The sequence below is a fragment of the Mus caroli genome, unplaced genomic scaffold, assembly GCF_978045245.1.
Source record: "Mus caroli unplaced genomic scaffold, Mus_caroli_1 scaffold_8, whole genome shotgun sequence".
In the NCBI taxonomy this organism is placed as follows: domain Eukaryota; kingdom Metazoa; phylum Chordata; class Mammalia; order Rodentia; family Muridae; genus Mus; species Mus caroli.
Genome location: NW_028227263.1, coordinates 67,063,384 through 67,082,187, shown reverse-complemented (window position 1 = coordinate 67,082,187; position 18,804 = coordinate 67,063,384). Strand labels below are relative to the sequence as shown.

General features: G+C 42.8%; 1 protein-coding gene across 1 annotated transcript in view; it reads left to right on the top strand.

The window, feature by feature from the left end:
- The window catches only part of Ticrr (TOPBP1 interacting checkpoint and replication regulator), a 40,167-nt gene extending 21,363 nt beyond the window's left edge, over window positions 1–18,804 (top strand). Inside the window, exons 8-22 of the mRNA XM_085840894.1 lie at window positions 653–804; window positions 2,487–2,587; window positions 3,407–3,500; window positions 3,587–3,666; window positions 3,839–4,066; window positions 4,543–4,639; window positions 5,769–5,826; window positions 7,338–7,499; window positions 10,247–10,337; window positions 11,920–11,978; window positions 12,881–13,012; window positions 13,812–13,969; window positions 15,629–17,753; window positions 17,866–17,991; window positions 18,588–18,804. Coding sequence (XP_085697020.1) covers window positions 653–804; window positions 2,487–2,587; window positions 3,407–3,500; window positions 3,587–3,666; window positions 3,839–4,066; window positions 4,543–4,639; window positions 5,769–5,826; window positions 7,338–7,499; window positions 10,247–10,337; window positions 11,920–11,978; window positions 12,881–13,012; window positions 13,812–13,969; window positions 15,629–17,753; window positions 17,866–17,991; window positions 18,588–18,697 — 3,773 coding nt within the window. The 3' untranslated portion in view covers window positions 18,698–18,804. The remainder of the gene's footprint in view (window positions 1–652; window positions 805–2,486; window positions 2,588–3,406; window positions 3,501–3,586; window positions 3,667–3,838; window positions 4,067–4,542; window positions 4,640–5,768; window positions 5,827–7,337; window positions 7,500–10,246; window positions 10,338–11,919; window positions 11,979–12,880; window positions 13,013–13,811; window positions 13,970–15,628; window positions 17,754–17,865; window positions 17,992–18,587) is intronic.

Sequence of the window (18,804 nt, the reverse complement as noted above, 5' to 3'; positions counted from 1 at the left end):
TACTAAGTTTAAAGGGACTCTGTATATTTTGGATAATGGGCATTTATCTGATGTCCTTTGTAAATATTTTCTATAAATCTATGGTTTACCTTTTACACTCTTGTCAGTATATTGGTAGAACATTAGTATTTATTTTATTTTTAGTTGGTTGGGTGTTTGGGTTTTATAAAAAAATCATGTGTAGCCCAGGCTAATCTCAAGCCTACTACGTGGCTGAGTTCTGCCTTGCCCACCTATCCCTCCTTTCTCCAGATCCCCCAGGTATCTTTGTTATCTTGTAGCAGTCCGAGACCTTTTCTTCCCATACTGTGACTGACTCACTTGGACTCCTCTGGAGCACACAGGCTGTGTCTGAACCTAACTTTCCCATCTGGGTGTCAGTCGTTCTAGCACATGATCTGGTTTGGTTTTTTGATCTTTTATTCATTGTATCATCCACCTTTGTTCTTTGTTAAAAGTCAGTCAGCTGCTAGGCCCTGTGGAGCATTTCCCGTCATCCCTGACATGTACACACTACATGCTAGAAAGCTCTAGGGTTAGTCACGGCCATCCAGACATAGATTTCTCCTGGAAGACAAAAGTCTGTCCCCTTAACATGATACATGGAGTTGATCTGAATATGATAACCACGTGTTCTTTTTCACCCCCACAGAATTTAAAACCGAGGAGGAGCTTCTGGCTTACATACATGACAACTACCAAAAGGCTGTGGCTACGGAAGAAACCACATTGTATTCATGTGCTCAAAATACGGTCTCAACCATTAAAATGTTCCTAAAATCAAAGGACATCAAGGAATTAGAAGTAAGAAAGTCTAGATAATACTGCCATAAATGTAGTATTTGATGGTTGGTGGGTTTAGTGCACATACCTTAAAGAATTTCCATTACACTGCACATGATTGAAAAATGATGACTATGGAGAGATGGCTCATTGTAAAAGCACTGCTTTCCAGAGGACCCAGGATCAACTCCCAGCTACATGGTGGCTCAAAATCTTTAGTAACCAGTTTCAAGCAATCTGATGCCCTCTTCTGCCCTCTTTGGGCACTGCATGCAAAAGGTACACAGATGTACATGCAGTCAAAACACCTATATTTGTAAAATAAAATAAAGATATGTGAATAGTTAAAAAAAGAAAAGTGCCGAGTAGAGGATTGGTACAATTCCAGGTTCTGGGATGTGAATCTGATAAACCGGAAGCCAGAAATTCAAGTGGACTTCTGTCCAATGAGACTGCTCTAATTGGTGTTGTGTGTTTATATGAAACACACAACTAGCTAGGGTTAAACTAGCGGTTTTAACCCTAGCTGCTCTTCAGAATGACTTTGTTGTTGTTGATTTTGTTTATTATTTATCTGTTTGTTTATTTTTTGTGTATATGAGTATTTTGTCTGCATTTATGTCTGCATATCATATGCACTGAATTCCCTGGAACTGGAGTTACAGACATTTAACTACCATGTGGGTGCTGGGAATCAAACCTGGGTCCTCTGGAAGAGCAGACAGTGATCTTAATTGCCGAGCCATCTCACCAGCCCTCTTGGTTTTTCTTGTTGCTGTTTTGTTTTTTAAAAGATTTATTTATTTATTTATTTATTTATTTTAATAAGAGTACACTATAGCTGTCTTCAGACACACGGGAAGAGGGCATCGGATACCATTACAGATGGTTGTAAGCCACCATGTTTTTGCTGGGTTTTTAACTACTGAACCATCTTTCCAGCCCCTGTTTTGTTTCGAATGCTAGTGTCTGGTCCTTCCATACTGACAGACTAACTCTAGGTCTCTCTGTTTTGGAAGTTGGGCATATATTTGTTTTAAAAACATCCTGCATAACTCTAACTTATCGCAAACCACTGTTTTAGAATACCTTATTGCCTTTATTCATATTTAATGGCAAAAGCAGGGCTCTTTCTCTAGTGGACGAGAGCTGTTTACAGTTACCACAGCTTTGTGGACCTTCTATTTTAAAAGTGAGTGTATGTAGCTGGGTGTGTTGGCATACTCCTTTAATACCTGCACTTGGGAGGCAGAGGTGGGGGAGGGGCGTACCTTTATGAGTTCAAGGCCATCCTGGTCTACATGTTAAGATGTGGGAGAGGGGGAGGGAGAGGGAGAGAGAGAGAGAGAGAGAGAGAGAGAGATACTGTCTCAAGAAAAAAAGATCTTTCTTTGTGGTGTGTGTGCGCTCGAAGTACTTGCAGACTGCAGAGAGGGTGTCTGATCCTCAAGAGCTAGAATTACAAGTGGTTGTAAGCCGTCTAACATTGGTGCCCACTAGCAATCCTCTGCAAGAGCAAGATCTGCTCTTAACCCTAGCCATTGAGCCATCTGTACAGCCCAAGGAACTTTCCTTTAACAGTTCAAATCTAAAAGCTTGCTGTATCTATTTAAAAAAAAAAAAAAAAGACCACATTCTCTTTAAGATATCAAAGGAAAACGTAAGCAACAGTTTTCTCCTACATAATTACTTTGTATTTGCAGGTGACCTGCTTGAATCATGTGAACTGTAACCTCTTAAAAACCAGCAAGACCCTTAGACAGAACCTAGAGGGAAAGATGGATAAAGAGGACAAAGTCAGAGAGTAAGAAACCACTTTATTTTCACCAATACGCTAAAACGGTTCTCAGGTTATCTTGTCATGATCTTTATGATGTTCTGAGGGGCAGCTGGAGTCGTCTGATTACTTAAGACTCACACCAGTCTTTAGAGAAAACACTGGATTCCTTCCCTTTTTTTTTTTTAAATAAAAGAAAGACTATATTATGGGACCCAGCTGGCCTCAAACTTGCTCTCTAACTGAGTCTGGCCTTGAATTCTTCTACTTCCACCTCATAAATATTGAGATTTAGATGTGTTATCACCGTTCCCAGTTTATCTAGTTCTGGGAATTAAATGCAGGGCGGGCGGGCCTCAAGCATTCTAGGCAAGCACTTTACCAACTGAGCTGCATCCCCGTTCCCCCTACCTGTGCGCTGCTTTCTTTCTTTCTTTCTTTCTTTCTTTCTTTCTTTCTTTCTTTCTTTCTTTCTTTATTTATTTATTTATTTATTTATTGGTTTTTCCACACAGGGTTTCTCTGTGTAGTCCTGGCTGTCCTGGAACTCACTAAGTAGACCAGGCTGGCCTCGAACTCAGAGATCCACCTGCCTCTGCCTCTGCCTCCCAAGTGCTGGGATTAAAGGCATGCACCACCACTGCCCGGCTTATTTTTTATTTTTTCCCTCTCTTTTTCAGTACTGGAGATTGAATCCAGGGCTTTCTATATGTGAGGCATATGCTTTAGCACTGAGTTACATTTCCAGTTCTTGGTCATTGTTTCTACATTAATGAATAGCTCTAAGAAAGAGTTTCATTAAATAGCATGCAAAGGAGATGGGACCTGGTACTTTGTTTCCTCCAGGTGCCAGCTTCAGGTATTTCTTCGTCTGGAGATGTGTGAGCAGTGCCCCTCAGTCCTGGACCGCCCAGATGAGGTGGAGCGCATAGTGGAGGAGGTAAGCCAAGGCTGCTGCCCCGAGCATGCTCTCATTCTCTCAGCTTCCCAGCAGAGCCTGTGGCAACTTTTTGCAATCTCTTCCAGGTGACAGATTTGCTGCGTCAGGTGTGTCTCACTAAGGACTCCGCGTACCTGTCAGAGTTTCTGGAGGAGATCTTGAGATTGTAAGTTCAATGAGTACTGGCTTAGTTTAAAAAAATTTTGTTGTTGTTGCTGTTGTTTGTTTTTGTTTTTTTAACAACGACTGCACATGGTGTTATCTTAGAATTCTAAGGTTAAAAGGGTATTTTCCATGCTGGTAATTTCAGTTCTATGTTTAATCAATATATCCCACAGGTATATTGGCTCCATCCCCGGGACAATTGGACAACTCTACCACAGCCTGGGGTTAAAAATTCCTCAGAAGCTGGCTGGAGTCCTTCCTTCAGGGTTTTTCAGTGATGATTCTATGTCTCAAGAGAGCATGTCACCACCTCCCTCATCAAGTACTCACAGGTCAGTGTCGGCCATTACTGAGTCTGAGCAGCTGGAGGAGCTTCGGACCAGATCAGCCAAGAAGAGAAGGTAAGGGGCAAGGCTTCGGAGCAATCACTTGCACTGTGATTAAGTTCAGGGTGGCAAGTGTGAAGACAGGCTTGCCTTTGCCCATCTCATGTACTAAGTTGGCAGTTGCCCTTAGATCAGAATCAAGCAAAACTCTCTTGGAGTTCCCTCCAAGTTGCATCATTCACTGTATAGTTTTTCCTCCCGGAATATGTGGTATTTACTTTGGTTTATAAAACTCTTTACTGTCTACAAGGGCTGTCTAAGAACTAGGAACTTCTGAGATAAGATTATGGTTTCAGTTACTTAGAACATTTCCCTTGCTGCCTTTTATTGCTATTAACTAGCTGAATCTGTACTAGCCAATTTTTGTAATATAGGACAAGCTCAAGATAACTAGCATTTATTTAAACAACATAGTTTAGATGCTGGTTTCGCTCAAACCTAACTACATATTTACTCTGTTTGGTGTGTTCTCTATTTTCTATTTTTAAAAGGAAAAATGCACTAATAAGACATAAAAGTATTGCAGAGATTTCCCAGACTCTTCGACAAATTGAAGTTCCCAAAGTGTCCAAGAGAGCTACAAGAAATGTAAGTAGTCACCAATAGATTGGGGCTGTTACTCCTGTTAGCTTGGACTGACAGTACAGAGGTGTTTCTCCTGTTAGGAAGTCACCTTATCTGAAATGGCATTTCAAAGTTTTTGGATTTTGCAGTATTTCTACAGAGTAATGACAATTTAAAACAAAAAACTGGTGGTTGGAGACATAGCTCGGTGGTTAAGAGCACTGGCTGCACTGGAATATAGGCACTTGACCCCTTTACTAGGCTTATGAGCCAAAAGTGGTTTGAGGCAGAAGCAGCACTAAAAGCCCACTGTCTTTTTTTTTTTTTTTTTTTTTTTTTTTTGGTTTTTCAAGACAGGGTTTCTCTGTGTGGCCCTGGCTATCCTGGAACTCACTCTGTAGACCAGGCTGGCCTTGAACTCAGAAATCTGCCTGCCTCTGCCTCCCGAGTGCTGGGATCAAAGGCATGCACCACCACTGCCCGGCAAAACCCAGTGTCTTAATCAGTCTTTCCCCTGTTTAGGTATAGAATGTATGTGTTATCACCACCAGAAATTTGAATCCATGTAACTTGAACAGTATCTCTTCTCTATCCATTCTTCAAAATGTGTAATACCAATTATACTCTGTTGTGTATGATCCTAGACTTTCTTCATAAAATATTCCTAAAATACACATCAACAGTTTGTTTATTTATAATGTATCCTCATCTATGTGTGTAGCCAGCCTGGACTACATAGAGAGTCTTGTTTTTAATGAAACTAAAAAATAAGAAAGAAAACAAAGATCTAAGTTACTGTGCTTAGTTTTCTAAATTTTACACACACACACACACACACACACACACACACACACACACACACACACACGTGCACGTGCTCGCCGCCGCACATGTCCATCTCTCTGTAATCCACACTGTCTCCCCTGTGCTCTCACACCCCCTTTGGTTGGGTGGTTTGTCTGTGTTCCCAGCGCTTCTTTTCTGGATTACGACTCTGTAGAGGGAAGTCTTTGGAACCTGGCCTTGGGTGCATTTCACTGGCAGAGCTGTGCATCTCTCTGAATTGCCTCGCTATGCAGAGGGTTTCAGGTAGAACTGTTAGCTTTTTATCTTGAATGAATGCCTGTTGATCGTCCTCATTTCTCATCTCCAGGAGAACTCCCACCCTACTTCCGTACAGCTGCCAGTCCCGAGGAAAGACACAATACAGGGTATGGTTTCATTTTTCAACACCTAGTCACTAGATTGACAAATTTATTATGATTGGATTGTATTTAATATAAGTTACGGCTCTATATCATCGTTGGTTAAAAAAGATACGAATTCCATGTTTTAGGGAACAAGATAGTTTGTATAGCCTCAAAATACTGCATCTAGTAAATTACTGACCTAGAATATTTTAAAGTGTCATTATCATGGAATCTAAAATTAGAAAAAGAAGATAAGAAAAAAGAGACAATGGAGCTATTTTAGACAGAAGGAGCTTAAACATGTTGGCCAAAGTACATTTCTTAACTTTTTCCTTTCCTTTTTACAATTAAAATATAATTTCATCATTTTTCTCCTTCTTTTTCCACTCTCTTATCCTGCTCATGAGCCATCCATCCCTTTGGAAATCATGCTCTCTTTTTCTTTGTTACTGTTACATTTGTGTGTGTGCAGCACAAACCTAAACATACAAATACATTGCGTGTCTAGTGTTGCTTGTATGACTCCAGGACTGACCGCCTGACATTATCACATAACCAGTCAGGGGCTGACACCTGTGGAAGACTATTCCTCTCGAGTTCATAATTTAGTTTCTGTTTGTGTTGTGTTTTGTTTTAAGACAAGCTCTTACTTCAGTTCCTGCTGCCTGGAACTCATTATGTAAACCAGGCTGGCCCTGGAGTCACAGAAATCTGTCTGTCTACTTCTGCTCTGTTCTAGGATTAACAAATAGAAACATTTAATGCATTTCTAAGAGAAAATATTGAATTCATTATTAAAAAAATTCTTCCTACAAAGAAATGTTGAAGATTAGATGATAGCTTCACTTCTGAAATCTACCTGGCATTTAAGAATAAACACATCAGCCTGGCGGTGGTGGTGCACGCCTTTAATCCCAGCACTTGGGAGGCAGAGGCAGGTGGATTTCTGAGTTCAAGGCCAGCCTGGTCTACAGAGTGAGTTCCAGGACAGCCAGGGCTATACAGAGAAACCCTGTCTCGGGAAAAGAAAGAAACACATTAGCTTGGATTATTGCAGTTGATAATTCTGGACAGTTCATTGAGGATGTACAATGATGCTGAAATAACTGTTTATCCAAAAGCAAAAGAATGATAGTGGGGGCTGGAGAGATGGCTGGGCGGTTAAGAGCACTGACTGCTCTTCCAGAGGTCCTGTGTCCAATTCCCTGCATACACATGGTGTCTCACAACCATCCATAATGTGATTTGATGCCCTCTTCTGGTGTGTCTGAAGACAGCTATATTGTACTCAAATCTTTACAAGAATGATGCTGGGCCTCTAACTTATTCTAAAGTCAATTTAAAAACTTTTGAAACCTGTAAGGTTAGTAGTCCCCCAGGAGTGTGCTAGCCAAAGGAATCATTTTAAAACATGGCTACAGCGTGGCTTTCCTAAGCAGCTCTGTGTTTGGGTCTGGCATGCTCAGTTAGTTGACACCAGCATAAGGTTTTTTAATCTCGTATCTCTTTTTTCTCTCTCTCTCTGCTTTTAGAAGTAACAAAAGTTCGAAGAAACCTCTTCAACCAGGAAATGCTTTCTCCTTCAAAGAGGGGGCTAAAGAAGGGGCTGCCTCGCAGCCATTCTGTATCTGCTTTGGAATGTCTCCACCATAAACAGGACAAGTTCAAGAAGACCAAAAGCAGCACATTGCAGGGTAACTACAAAACAAGAGTTTGTAACAACAAATCTGCTGGTGACATTGTTCGCACTTCTATTCCCACATTAGTAATTGAGTCTTTCTGGGTTTTCTTGACTGGTTTAGCTAAAGGTTTGCCAATTTTATTGATCATTTGAAGAAAGTTGGCCTTTTCTCCGTTGACTTTCTTTTTTTTTTTTTTTTGGTTTTTCGAGACAGGGTTTCTCTGTGTAGCCCTGGCTGTCCTGGCACTCACTTTGTAGACCAGGCTGGCCTCGAACTCAGAAATCCGCCTGCCTCTGCCTCCCGAGTGCTGGGATTAAAGGCGTGCGCCACCACGCCCGGCTCTCCGTTGACTTTCTGACCTCACTTTCCTTCCCTCTACTTACTTTGGGTTTTAGCTTGTTGGGTTTTCTTTTTTCCTTTCTTTTAAGTTTTTGTTATTGGTTTTGTTTGGGGGCAGGCTGTGGACAATAAGGTGTCTCATTGTGGATCTCTTTGGGGTCATCTTTCTTGAAGTCTATTAAACTTGAGTGGTTAGGTTTATGTATTTCCTCTGATTAAGGAAGTTTTCAACCATTCTTCTTCAGCAGTGTTTTTTGGTTTTTTTTTTTTAAGATTTATTTATTTATTATATGTAAGTACACTGTAGCTGTCTTCAGACACTCCAGAAGAGGGCGCCAGATCTCGTTACAGATGGTTGTGAGCCTACCTGCTGAGCCATCTCGCCAGCCCTTCAGCAGTGTTTTCTGCCTCTTTGTCTTTTCACCTTCTAGAATTCCCTTGAGGCATGTGGTGGCATGCATGCTGCTATAGTGTACAAGCATGCCTCCATCTTTCTTCATTTTTCTTTTTTCTGGTTAGGGGTTTATTTTTTATTTTTATTTTTTTGACATTCATTGATTATTCTGCCTGCTCAGGCCCGTGATTAAATTCTTAATATTTCTTATTCCATCTGTATTTTTTGTTGTTGTTTATTTAACCTAGGCTAACCTTAAGCTTGCTATATGTATGACTTTCTTTCTTTCTTTCTTTCTTTCTTTCTTTCTTTCTTTCTTTCTTTCTTTCTTTCTTCCTTCCTTCTTTCCTTCCTTCCTTCCTTCCTTTCCTTCCTTCCTTTCTTCCTTCCTTCCTTCCTTCCTTCCTTCCTTCCTCTCTCCCTCTCTCTCTTTCCTTCCTTCCTTCCTTCCTTCCTTCCTTCCTTCCTTCGTATCCAAATTATATCATTTTCTCCTCCCTTTCTTCTCTCCAGTCCCTCCCATGTTCTCCCCACACTCCCTCTTAGATTCATGATCTCCTTTTCTTTAGTTATTATTGTTACATGTGTGTAGATATATATGCACATAAAATATATAAATACAATTTGATGAGTCAGTCTGTTTAGTCTTGCTTGTATGAGCATGAGTTTAGGGGCTGAACACCTTGTATTAGCTAACCAAGTCAGGGACAACTCCCTAGCGGAGACTTAATTCTCTTTCATCAGTCACTAGCTGCCAGTAGTTCTTTGTGTAGGCCTTGTCTAGGGCTGTGAGACTTCCTCTTCTATGTTAGCATGTCTGTTGATGTTACCATTATTCAGGTTATTTTTAGGCATCCATATGGCCTTGTTCCTCCCTTCCTCCCTCCCTCCCTCCCTTCCTTCCTTTCTCTCTCTCTCTCTTTTTTTTTTTTTAAGCAATCTTGCTTGTAAGCCAGGCTGGTCTTAAGTAAGCTCATGCTTTGGCCCTTTAATTTATTTTAACCTAGGGGTTTATAAGCTCATTGAACATATTTAGACAAGTTTTTAAAACATTTCTGTAATTTCAGGGTCTAAGCTACTTTAGGGATGGTTTCTGCCAAGTTCTTTTTTTTTCCCCCTGTTAATGGGAAATTAACAGGAAATCAACATCCTTTATTGTTTGCACCCTTTTGGCTTTTGTTATGAACTAGCTATTGACAAATAATAATGTAGTTGCTGTGATGACTGGATTCTTCAGTCCCTCAGAGATTACTGACATTTGCTGATTGAGATATGTAGCTATCTGCTTGTAGTTTTTTCCAACCTACTTTTTTGTAAAACATTCCCTGTTACGTGTAACATTGACATTTCTGTCTTTTATCATTGTGTACCAGCAATTCATAGATGTCTGGGTTCAAAAAGGATTAGAAAAGGCTGCACCTGACCCTTTAAATCTACTGATAGAGGGCTAGAGAGATAGCTCAGTGATTTAGAGCACTTCCTGCTTTTGCAAAGGAACTGTACCCATGTTGGGTGGCTTACTACCATCTTTTACCCCAGCTCCTGGGAGATCTGAGGTCTCTGGACACCACTAGCAACAGTACTCACATGCACACAAGCACTTAAAAATTAACAATCAATCTACTGATAGATGCTGTGGAACAAAGCCATTGTCGTTTGAGAGTCCTGAAACCGATCCAATGTCAGGAGCCATCCCACAGGAATTTTTAAAATATTTTACATTGGCTTATGTCTTTTGAGATAGGGTCTCAGTGCATAGACTTGGTCAGCCTGGCCTGGAGCTTGCTATGCAGACCAGGCTCTCCTTAAACTCAGAGATCCACCTCTAAGACATTCAACAGGCAGGCTTGTGTCATTTTTAATCAGGCTGATGAACTGTGTGTTTTGTTGAGCCCTGAAGGCTTAGAATCTAGCTGAGAGTTTAGCATCCTCTCGCTAGGTTAGAAGTTCAGATTGCAGCCTTGTCCTTGCTGCTGCCTCAGAAGGTTAAGTGAGATTTATAGTCAACACTGGTTTTGCATCTTAGGTTATTGCAAACTGCTGACTAAGAGTGTGGCTGAGACCCCAGTCCACAAGCAAATCTCCAGGAGGCTGCTCCATAGACAAATCAAGGGCAGGTGAGTGACAGCCCTATCCGGATCCCTCAGACTCCCAGGCTTCCTGCCGCACCATCTCACAGGCATCTCTGTGCTTTCTCTTGAATTTCTTGGCTAATTCTTAACCCTGTTGCTTTTATTTTATTGACAGTCAAACAATATACACTATTCCATTCTTTCATTAGGCATAATTATTTTAAGACTTATGCATGTTGCCTGTATCAATCCACTTCTTTTTATTATTAGTCAGTATTTTTTTAAATAGATCGTCTGCATTCTCCTGTTGACAGAAAAGGTGAGTCCTTTTTTATGCCAGGCAAGGCTGGAGACCCAGCCTACCTTTGATAGAGGTACAACTATGGTTTGGTGTCTGTGGTGTCAGCTTCTCTAGCACCCAATCTAAGATATAAGCAGCAAAAGATAAAACCCAGGTTGCTCACTGACCTTTCTTCCTCAGGTTCCCAGTTGGATTGCCTTTCTTTCAACATCTCAGTACAAATAGGGGAAAAAACCCACACATAGTATATACTGTCACCCATCCACCTGGACATGTACAGATTTTACACACAGGGTAATTGTGAGAAGTGATTGTGATGAGTTGGAAGTCCTTGACAAGCTGAGAGACATTGCACCTGTTTGGCAGAAATGTAAACATTACAGCTGGGACTGTGCAATGCTTAGCTGTACCTTTTTTTTTTTTTTAATGCAATAATGGACAAAAAAAGAACCTTCTATTTTTAAGCTAATTTTGCTATTGTCAATATACTTCCTACAGTAAAAAACATTCTAAGGGGCTGGAGAGATGGCTCAGTGGTTAAGAGCACTGACTACTCTTCTGAAGCCCAAGTTCAAATCCCAGCAACCACATGGTGGCTCACAACCATCCTTAATGAGATCTGATGCCCTCTTCTCGTGTCTGAAGACAGCTACAGTGTACTAACATATAATAATAAATAAAGATTAAAAAAAAATTCTAGGATGATTAAGAGCATAGTCTGTTACAGAGAATCTGAGCTCAGTTCTTCACACCCAGCACCCATGTAGAGTAATTCACACCAGCCTGTAATTCTAGCTCCAGGGGATCCAGTATCTCTGGTCTCTGTGGGCACCTGCACACATGTGTACACACACATGCACACATGCAAGCACTTTTTTTTTTTTAATCTTAAAAAGTTCTAACCATCTCATTTTCCATGAGCAAAGCTTGGTGATGGTGTAGACTCTGAGCTTGTGAAGATTCGTGGTTCAGTCTCCATCTTTCACATACCAGAGTGGCGATACTGCCAAACACAGAGACTCTCGTAATCTGTTAGTTAAGATATTTTCCATCTTTAATGTGTTTTGGTGTTGTTTTTTATATTTTAATTGTGTGTGCATGTGTGTGTGCATGCGTGCGTGTGCGCACACGCACTTGCATAGCAGTGCATGTGGAGGTTGAGGATAGTTTTGGAGTTGGTACTGTCCTTCCATTGTGTGTGTCCTAGAGATAGAATTCAGGTTGCTGGTCTTGGCACAAGAACCTTACTCCCTGAGCAGCCTGCCCAGCCACGTCTTTAATGTGTGAGCCACGAGTGCATTGACGCTGTGTTGGTTGCTCTTCAAGGTCTTCTGATCCTGGTCCTGATATTCATGTAGTTGAAGAGTCTCCTGAAAAAGAGGATGGTGAGTGCATCCTTTGATGTAGTCTATCTAGTTTCTCCAAAAGCGTTTCTGTGTTTATCCCTCAGCATATTCTCAAATGTTTTATAGAAATTGGGGTGGCTCTGGATCAAGCATACACATACATAAATGTTGCTGTACAGAAAATGTACTGAATTTCTGTAGAAGAAATACTTTTATATAATGGAAATAGGGCTTCGTATCAAGATTCAACTTCCATGTTATACAAAGTGCTATGACTTATTTTAAAATGTGTCTCATTAAGGACAGTTTTTTTTTTTAAACTTTCTTAAATTGTTTGAGTATCTCATGCTTTTGACAGAAAAATTAGAATCTAGAAAAACATTTTTTAATGGCTTGATAATCTCATTAGTCAAAAACACTTTTCACATTTTACCATGTGTTCTTCCTAGACAATATATATGTAATGTATATTTTGTATAGAAAACCTAGAAGAGCTGAGCATGGTGGCACTTGCCCTTAATCCCAACTCCAGCACGTGGAAGGCAGATGCAGCTCTGTGCGTCCAAGGCAAGCCTGGTCTACATAGAGAGTTCCAGAGCAAGCATAGGTAGAGAGGAGAGAGAACCTCTCTCAAAATAGCAAACAAACAAACCTAGTTTTTTGATTTGTGTTGTATGAAAATTACACTGTACTTTTTTGTTCTTTCTGTCATGCTTAGAGGTGGCAATTTATGAAACTTGTAAAACAACCGAGCTCATGGGTTTTGGTTTCTATTATCTTTGTGGAACTGTGTATCAGTCTCTTGTAGATTGTTCAGAAACACTTCAGATGCCTCTTAAAGCCACTGCTGACTCTGGTGTCACAGAATGGTGCCTGCTTAGATACCAAGATGCTAAGTCTGAAGGTCCTCCCATTTACCAGTTCTGCTTCTGGTTTTGCAGAAATGATTTTGAGAAGAAGTCCTCGAATCAAGCAGCTGTCATTTAGCAGAACAAACTCTGGCTCCTTCTATTCTGTATCTCAGCCAAAATCTCGAAGTGTGCAAAGAATCCACTCGTTCCAGCAGAAGTCAGGTAATGAGGCCTGGGTGTCAAGTATGGGTCTGTTGACTTGGAATATTTTAGGAAAAAGAAGCATACAATTTGTTATTTCCCCATTAACAGTCAATAATCAAGGTGATACTAGGTAACAGTCCTCGGCCTATAACCATTCCTCCCCGGGACTCTTACAGCTGGTCGGCCACATTGCTTTCTAGATAGCTCATTCGCTCCCACACAGTGTCCCAAGTGAGTGGGTAGAGCAGTTTGTATATTTATTCTTCATTCTTTTATTTGTGATTAGATTGACTAATATGTAAGTTTTTACATTTATATTTAAAAATACAGTATATTTATCCTAAAATCAGTTACTTCAGTTGCCCCCATTTCCTAAAATAAGAGTAAAATCCAAGAAGACAGGGCCTAGAAAGATGGCTTAGTAATTAAGAACCCTGGCTGCTCTTACAAAGAACTGAGATTAAATCCTCAGCACCTAACCACCCTCTGTAGACCAGAGTGAATTCTAGGAAAGCCAGGACTATATAAAGAGACCCTGGACTGGAGAGATGGCTCAGCGGCTAAGAGCACCGACTGCTCTTCCAGAGGTCCTGAGTTCAATTCCCAGCAACCACATGGTGGCTCACAGCCATCTGTAATGGGATCTGATGCCCTCTTTTGGTGTGTCTGAAGAGAGCAATGGTGTACTCATACATAAAAAAAAAATCTTTAAAAAGAGACCCTGTCCCATCCCCTGTCCCCCACCATACCCCCCCCCAAAGAATATATTGGGAGGGCAAGTCTTAAGGAAGAATTAAATGTTATTTTTGACTTTCAGACCAAAGAGAAAATTTTCCAGTTCAAAGTATTCAGTCTCCTAAAACACTTCTTTTTGGGGCATTGTCTGAGATTCCCAGTTCCTCCAAGAAGGGTTCAGCCCAAATTAAGAGATCCTTAAGAAGCGTGTTGGATTCTGAGATACCTACATCTTACGAGGTAAAAAAATCTTTAATGTTTAAAATGGTGCAGTCTTGGGGAACATAGAAACATGACTGAGGAAGCAACTGTTGAATAGAAATGAAAGCCGGGGATCTGTAGAGAATAAAAGGTCAGGGGTACAGTAGCGTGGGGCACACCTTTAATCCTAGCACTTGAGGCAGAGGCAGGCAGAGCTCTGAGTACGAGCCCAGCCTGGTCAGCCAGCTCCACAGAGAAACCCTGTCTAACAAGAAAGCAAAAGAATCTGGGTGGCTGGTTTGAGCCGGGTGAGTGGTTATTGGGAGCATGGGAGCCTAACGCAACAGGCTTAGCTGAGGTCAGGGCAGAAAGGAGGAGATAGGGGTGTTATTGATTTCTTTGGCTGCTCTACCATGTGTGTGATCACTATAGAGGCTCTTCTAGTTTGTACCTTCTTTCCATTCAGTCCCATTTGACTGTCCATCACTGTTCAAAACCTGGTGGTTGCTCTTTTTGTCTCTTTGAGGACAAAGCCACTGAGTTAATTCCTGCCTCATTTACAGACTTTTGTGCTCACCAAACTCTCCTCTATCCCCATAGTCCCTGGCCTCCTCAGTTCTGCCTGGAATATTGTATCAGCCATCCTTAATTTGGATCAAACTGGTCTTTCTGAAAGGTCCATCTGCCATCTGGCCTTGCTAAAGCAAAGTTCTCTAAGTTTTCCTAAAGCAGAACCCTTGTGTCAGAAATGATCATCTTGGTTTGAAAAGCATTGAAACTGCTTCATTGTTAGAGGATGCCACAGAGCTACATGACAAGGCCATTCTCCGTAGGGCAGATAGTCTGCCATGTTCTCAGGGCTCCACCATGCCCATATGCTGGCCTGAGCCTTCCCCACTTGATACATACCCTCTGCCCCACTTTCCTAGTCTCTTATTTCCCTTGCAGATGCCATTCTTTTTTTCTATTAGTACTTATTCAGTGTGTGTGTGTGTGTGTGTGTAGTGATATGCATATGTCACAGCACATGTGTGAAGGCCATAGGGGAGCTCTGTGGAGTTAGTCTTTTGTTCCTACCTCTCTACAAGGGATCCAGGGATCAAACTTAGGTTGCCAGTCTTACATGGGAAGCCCCTTTGCCTACTGAGCTGTCCTGCTGGCCCAAGGCATCCATTCTTTACTACCTGATTCATAAGACAGTTTTCCTTGTCCCTCAGTTGGGTTCACAGCCTCCTTTGTGCTCCTATGTGCTATACCTCACTGAACACAAAAACCTGTTAGATTGGGCTTCCCTTGAGACAGTCTAGTAGTGTTATAGAAAGATAGATATTTGACTTCTCCATTTTATAGAGTTTTTAGCTACATTGTTAATAAAAAGGAAGGGAATTTTGGGTTTGAGAGTGGCCTTTCTGAGTTGTTATTATTATTAATTATTATTATTATGTCTATGTATATTCTGCTCTTCCCTCTCCATCCTCCCACCCTCTCCTTTTTTGAATCTAGGAAAAGTATGCCAGTAAAATCTAATTATGTTTGGGAGAGGGACAGGTCACTATTCTAGTTTCTAACTTAAGATCATTCTTTTAGCTGACTTTAAATCTTCTGTTTAGTTTTCTAATGGTCTTAGACTTTACTAAGACAATCTTTAGAGAATATGGATTATAATATTCAAATTCTGAAATGAGCTTTTTTTTTCAGACTCCCAAAAAGAGCAACCAAAAATCTCCAAGCTTTTCTAAAACCACACCAAGCAGATTCCCTCGTACAGCACAGACCTTACTGTACACTCCAGAAAGACTACAGAACTCCCCTACTGAAATGACATCAGCTGAAGGGACCATTTCTGAAGCAACCATAAAATCCCCCTCCTCACATGGTTACAACTCGCCATTTGCATCAAAAGTCACTTCTCAAAAGAGAGTCTCCCCAGCAAAAGAAGAGCCCTCTCCTCCCCTCACAAAGCTACCCAGCACACCCAGAGAGTCTGATGTCCAGCCACCTCAATTTTCGTCAGACTGCACATGGCCACACTCAGTGAATTCCAGTCCAGAAGGTCCTTATTATCCAGCATCCCCACCTCCTATGGCTCGCCAGGCCAGGAGTCAGTGTCTAACCCCTATAAGATACTCCTTCAGAACCCCTCCACGTACAGCCCTTGCTGGCACACCTAAGCATCAGGAGCACCAAGAGCTCCCTCTCCCCAGGGCCTCTCAGACACAAGAACCTCCACAGAGACTGGAGAAGAAAGCTCTCAAAATCACAAAGAAACCAGCACACACAAGTACTTCACCTCTTTCTCCAAAGGAACATTTTACTTCTGGATGTGATGTCTCCCCACATCAACCTAGGAACTCTTTGTCAGCCTCCCCTCCTCCTGGAGAACTGAATTGGAAAGAACACCACACATCACCCAGTGTAACTACATCTATCTCTTGTCCTGTTCCTTCAACTCCTCCTAGAACCCCACCGAGAATGACCTGCCCCATACCACCTTCTCCCCCATCCAAGCTTCGGAGATCATGTAGAAAGAAGTCCTGTCCTCCTCAGGACTTCCCGGAGTGCCATCCTGGACCCTCTGCTGCTCTCGTGCTTAGCTCAGCCACCAGCACAGGAGCTGTCACAGGCTCTAGAGAGGAGCAGTCTCAGTTTTCTGAAGGACAGAGTTACCTGGGCACTGGTTTCAGAAGTGACTGTCATGTTTCCTCTCCTGTGCTCACTGCAAGTGACACAAAGTGCCTGCCTCTGATTGATGAAGCCCAACTCCATAGGCTTAAAAACCAAGAGGTAAAAAGTAGCATCTTGCCAGGGGAAGAAGGTGAGGAACCAGAGAGCACCATTGCCGACGAGCTTCCCTCTGTGTCTGACTCTGGGATTCTTGTACCTGCTCCTTCCTCTGTGTCTAGCTCCTCTGAGCTGTTGTCCTACCCCCTGTGCTATACAGCAGACGGAAAGCAGAGGCAAGATGCTGCTCAGCAGGGGAGTCCACGAGCTTCCGAGGCCACCGGCAGCCCTCAGACCTACGAAGTTGAGCTGGAGATGCAAGCTTCTGGCCTTCCCAAGCTCCGGATTAAAAAAATAGACCCTGGAGTTCTTTTGGAAGCTGAGGCCCTAGAAAAGGAAGCCCCCCTGGGAGAGGAGGCTGCCCTCCCTGCTCTCTGTATGCCCAAGGCCAGTAAGTCCTCCGGTAGAACTGAGCACGCTTACTTGTCACCCCCTTGTCTCCGCCCCTCACACAGCACACCTGGCAAGAATGGAGGTCAAACCTTCATCTGCCAATCTTGTACTCCCTCTCGATGCCCTCCCAGCACCCCCTCTCCATTTCAAGCAGATGCTGGGGTTTCTTGGACACCATCCCCTAAGCAAAGTGGGAAGACCACTCCTGAAATTATCAAAGACTGGCCCCGCAGGAAGAGGGCAGTGGACTGCAGTGCTGGACCCTCTGCTGGGAGAGGCGAGGCCAGTATGGACCTTCCTGGGTCCTTGTCACTGCTTGAGCCTGAGCCTGAGGGAAAGGAGCGAAGCCTTGAACAAGACCTCTCTAAGGTTCTCATCTCAGAGGAGTTTGAACTAGAGGGGGTGTGCCAGTTGCCAGACCAGTCACCTCCCAAAGACAGTGTCTCTGTGACAGAGGAAACCTCCTGGGGACAGTTTGGATTAGGCAGAAAGAGATTCCTGTCTGCCAAGGAAGAATCTGAATACAAAGTCAAAAGGGTCTGTGATTCCCTGAGTGAGGATCCCCAAGCTAGCAAACAGAATGAGTGCTCTCCACGCTGGAGTGCACTACCACTCCCCTCAGTAGGGGACGACGAGGTGTTTGTTTCTGGTGAGTTTATTTTTCAAACCAACATGGTATCATTTTTATTGGGTGAGGTGTTTGGAGCTCTGGGTGGCCTGGAGTCTTGTGGGACTACACTTACCTCGTAGCATCTCCTTAGGCTCCACCCCACCCTCTGGTTGCATGGTTCGAAGCTGCCTCTCTGCCAGTGGTCTGCAGGCCCTGACCCAGTCTCCACTGCTGTTCCAAGGAAGAACGCCCTCCTCTCATAGCAAGGACACCAGAGGTAATCTGCCCGCTACCAGGGCTGAGCTCTCCAGTGGGTGACTTGCAGAATTCTCTTGAGTACAGAATATGGGGAAATGTTTTTGACCTTGCAGTGTCGTGTGCTCTTCCTAAAGAGGCTTCATGGTAGAACTTAGGGAATCTGAAGAGAAACCTGCAAAATTTCACCTAACTATTTCGGGTGATGGAAGTGGTGTGCATGCCATGACACTGCTGGGCTGTGGTCTCAGGCAGCAAGTGGATAATCAGAGCCAGGCACTTCTCACAGCAGGCTTACATCCACCTTCATCACAAAGGTTCTGCCATCAGCCTCTAGGCTTCCCCATCTCTGGCCCTTCCATAAACCACAAGATCTGGCTGCTCATGACACTGGGTTAGGAATATTTTAGGCGAGGGACTTGGGTGGCTCTCTTATCACAAAATTATTTCAGCCACACAGAGTAACAAACCCTGAGACCCAAAAGAAAGCCTTCTGTGCGGACACACAAGCAATTTTCAGTTGCTTGTCACTGCCAGCGTGTAACCCTTAAGAGTGGAGGTGACCCTCTGTGGCCATGCTGTCTTTCCTTAGGCCTCACTGAGTCTGCTTTTTCCTAGATGAGGAAATGGATGTGTTCCCCTCCACTGCCGAAGAGTCTCCGTTCAGCCACACCCTCTCCCGGAAACGGCCTTTCAGAACCTACACGAGAAAGAAGCTTATTAGCTAGCCCTGCTTGAGCATTTCGCTGGAGGACTCAAAATGAGGAACACTGTGAGCCTGGCCCGACCCCTTGCACTCAGGAGATGTACTCTAGAGCAGCTTTCTCTAGGTACA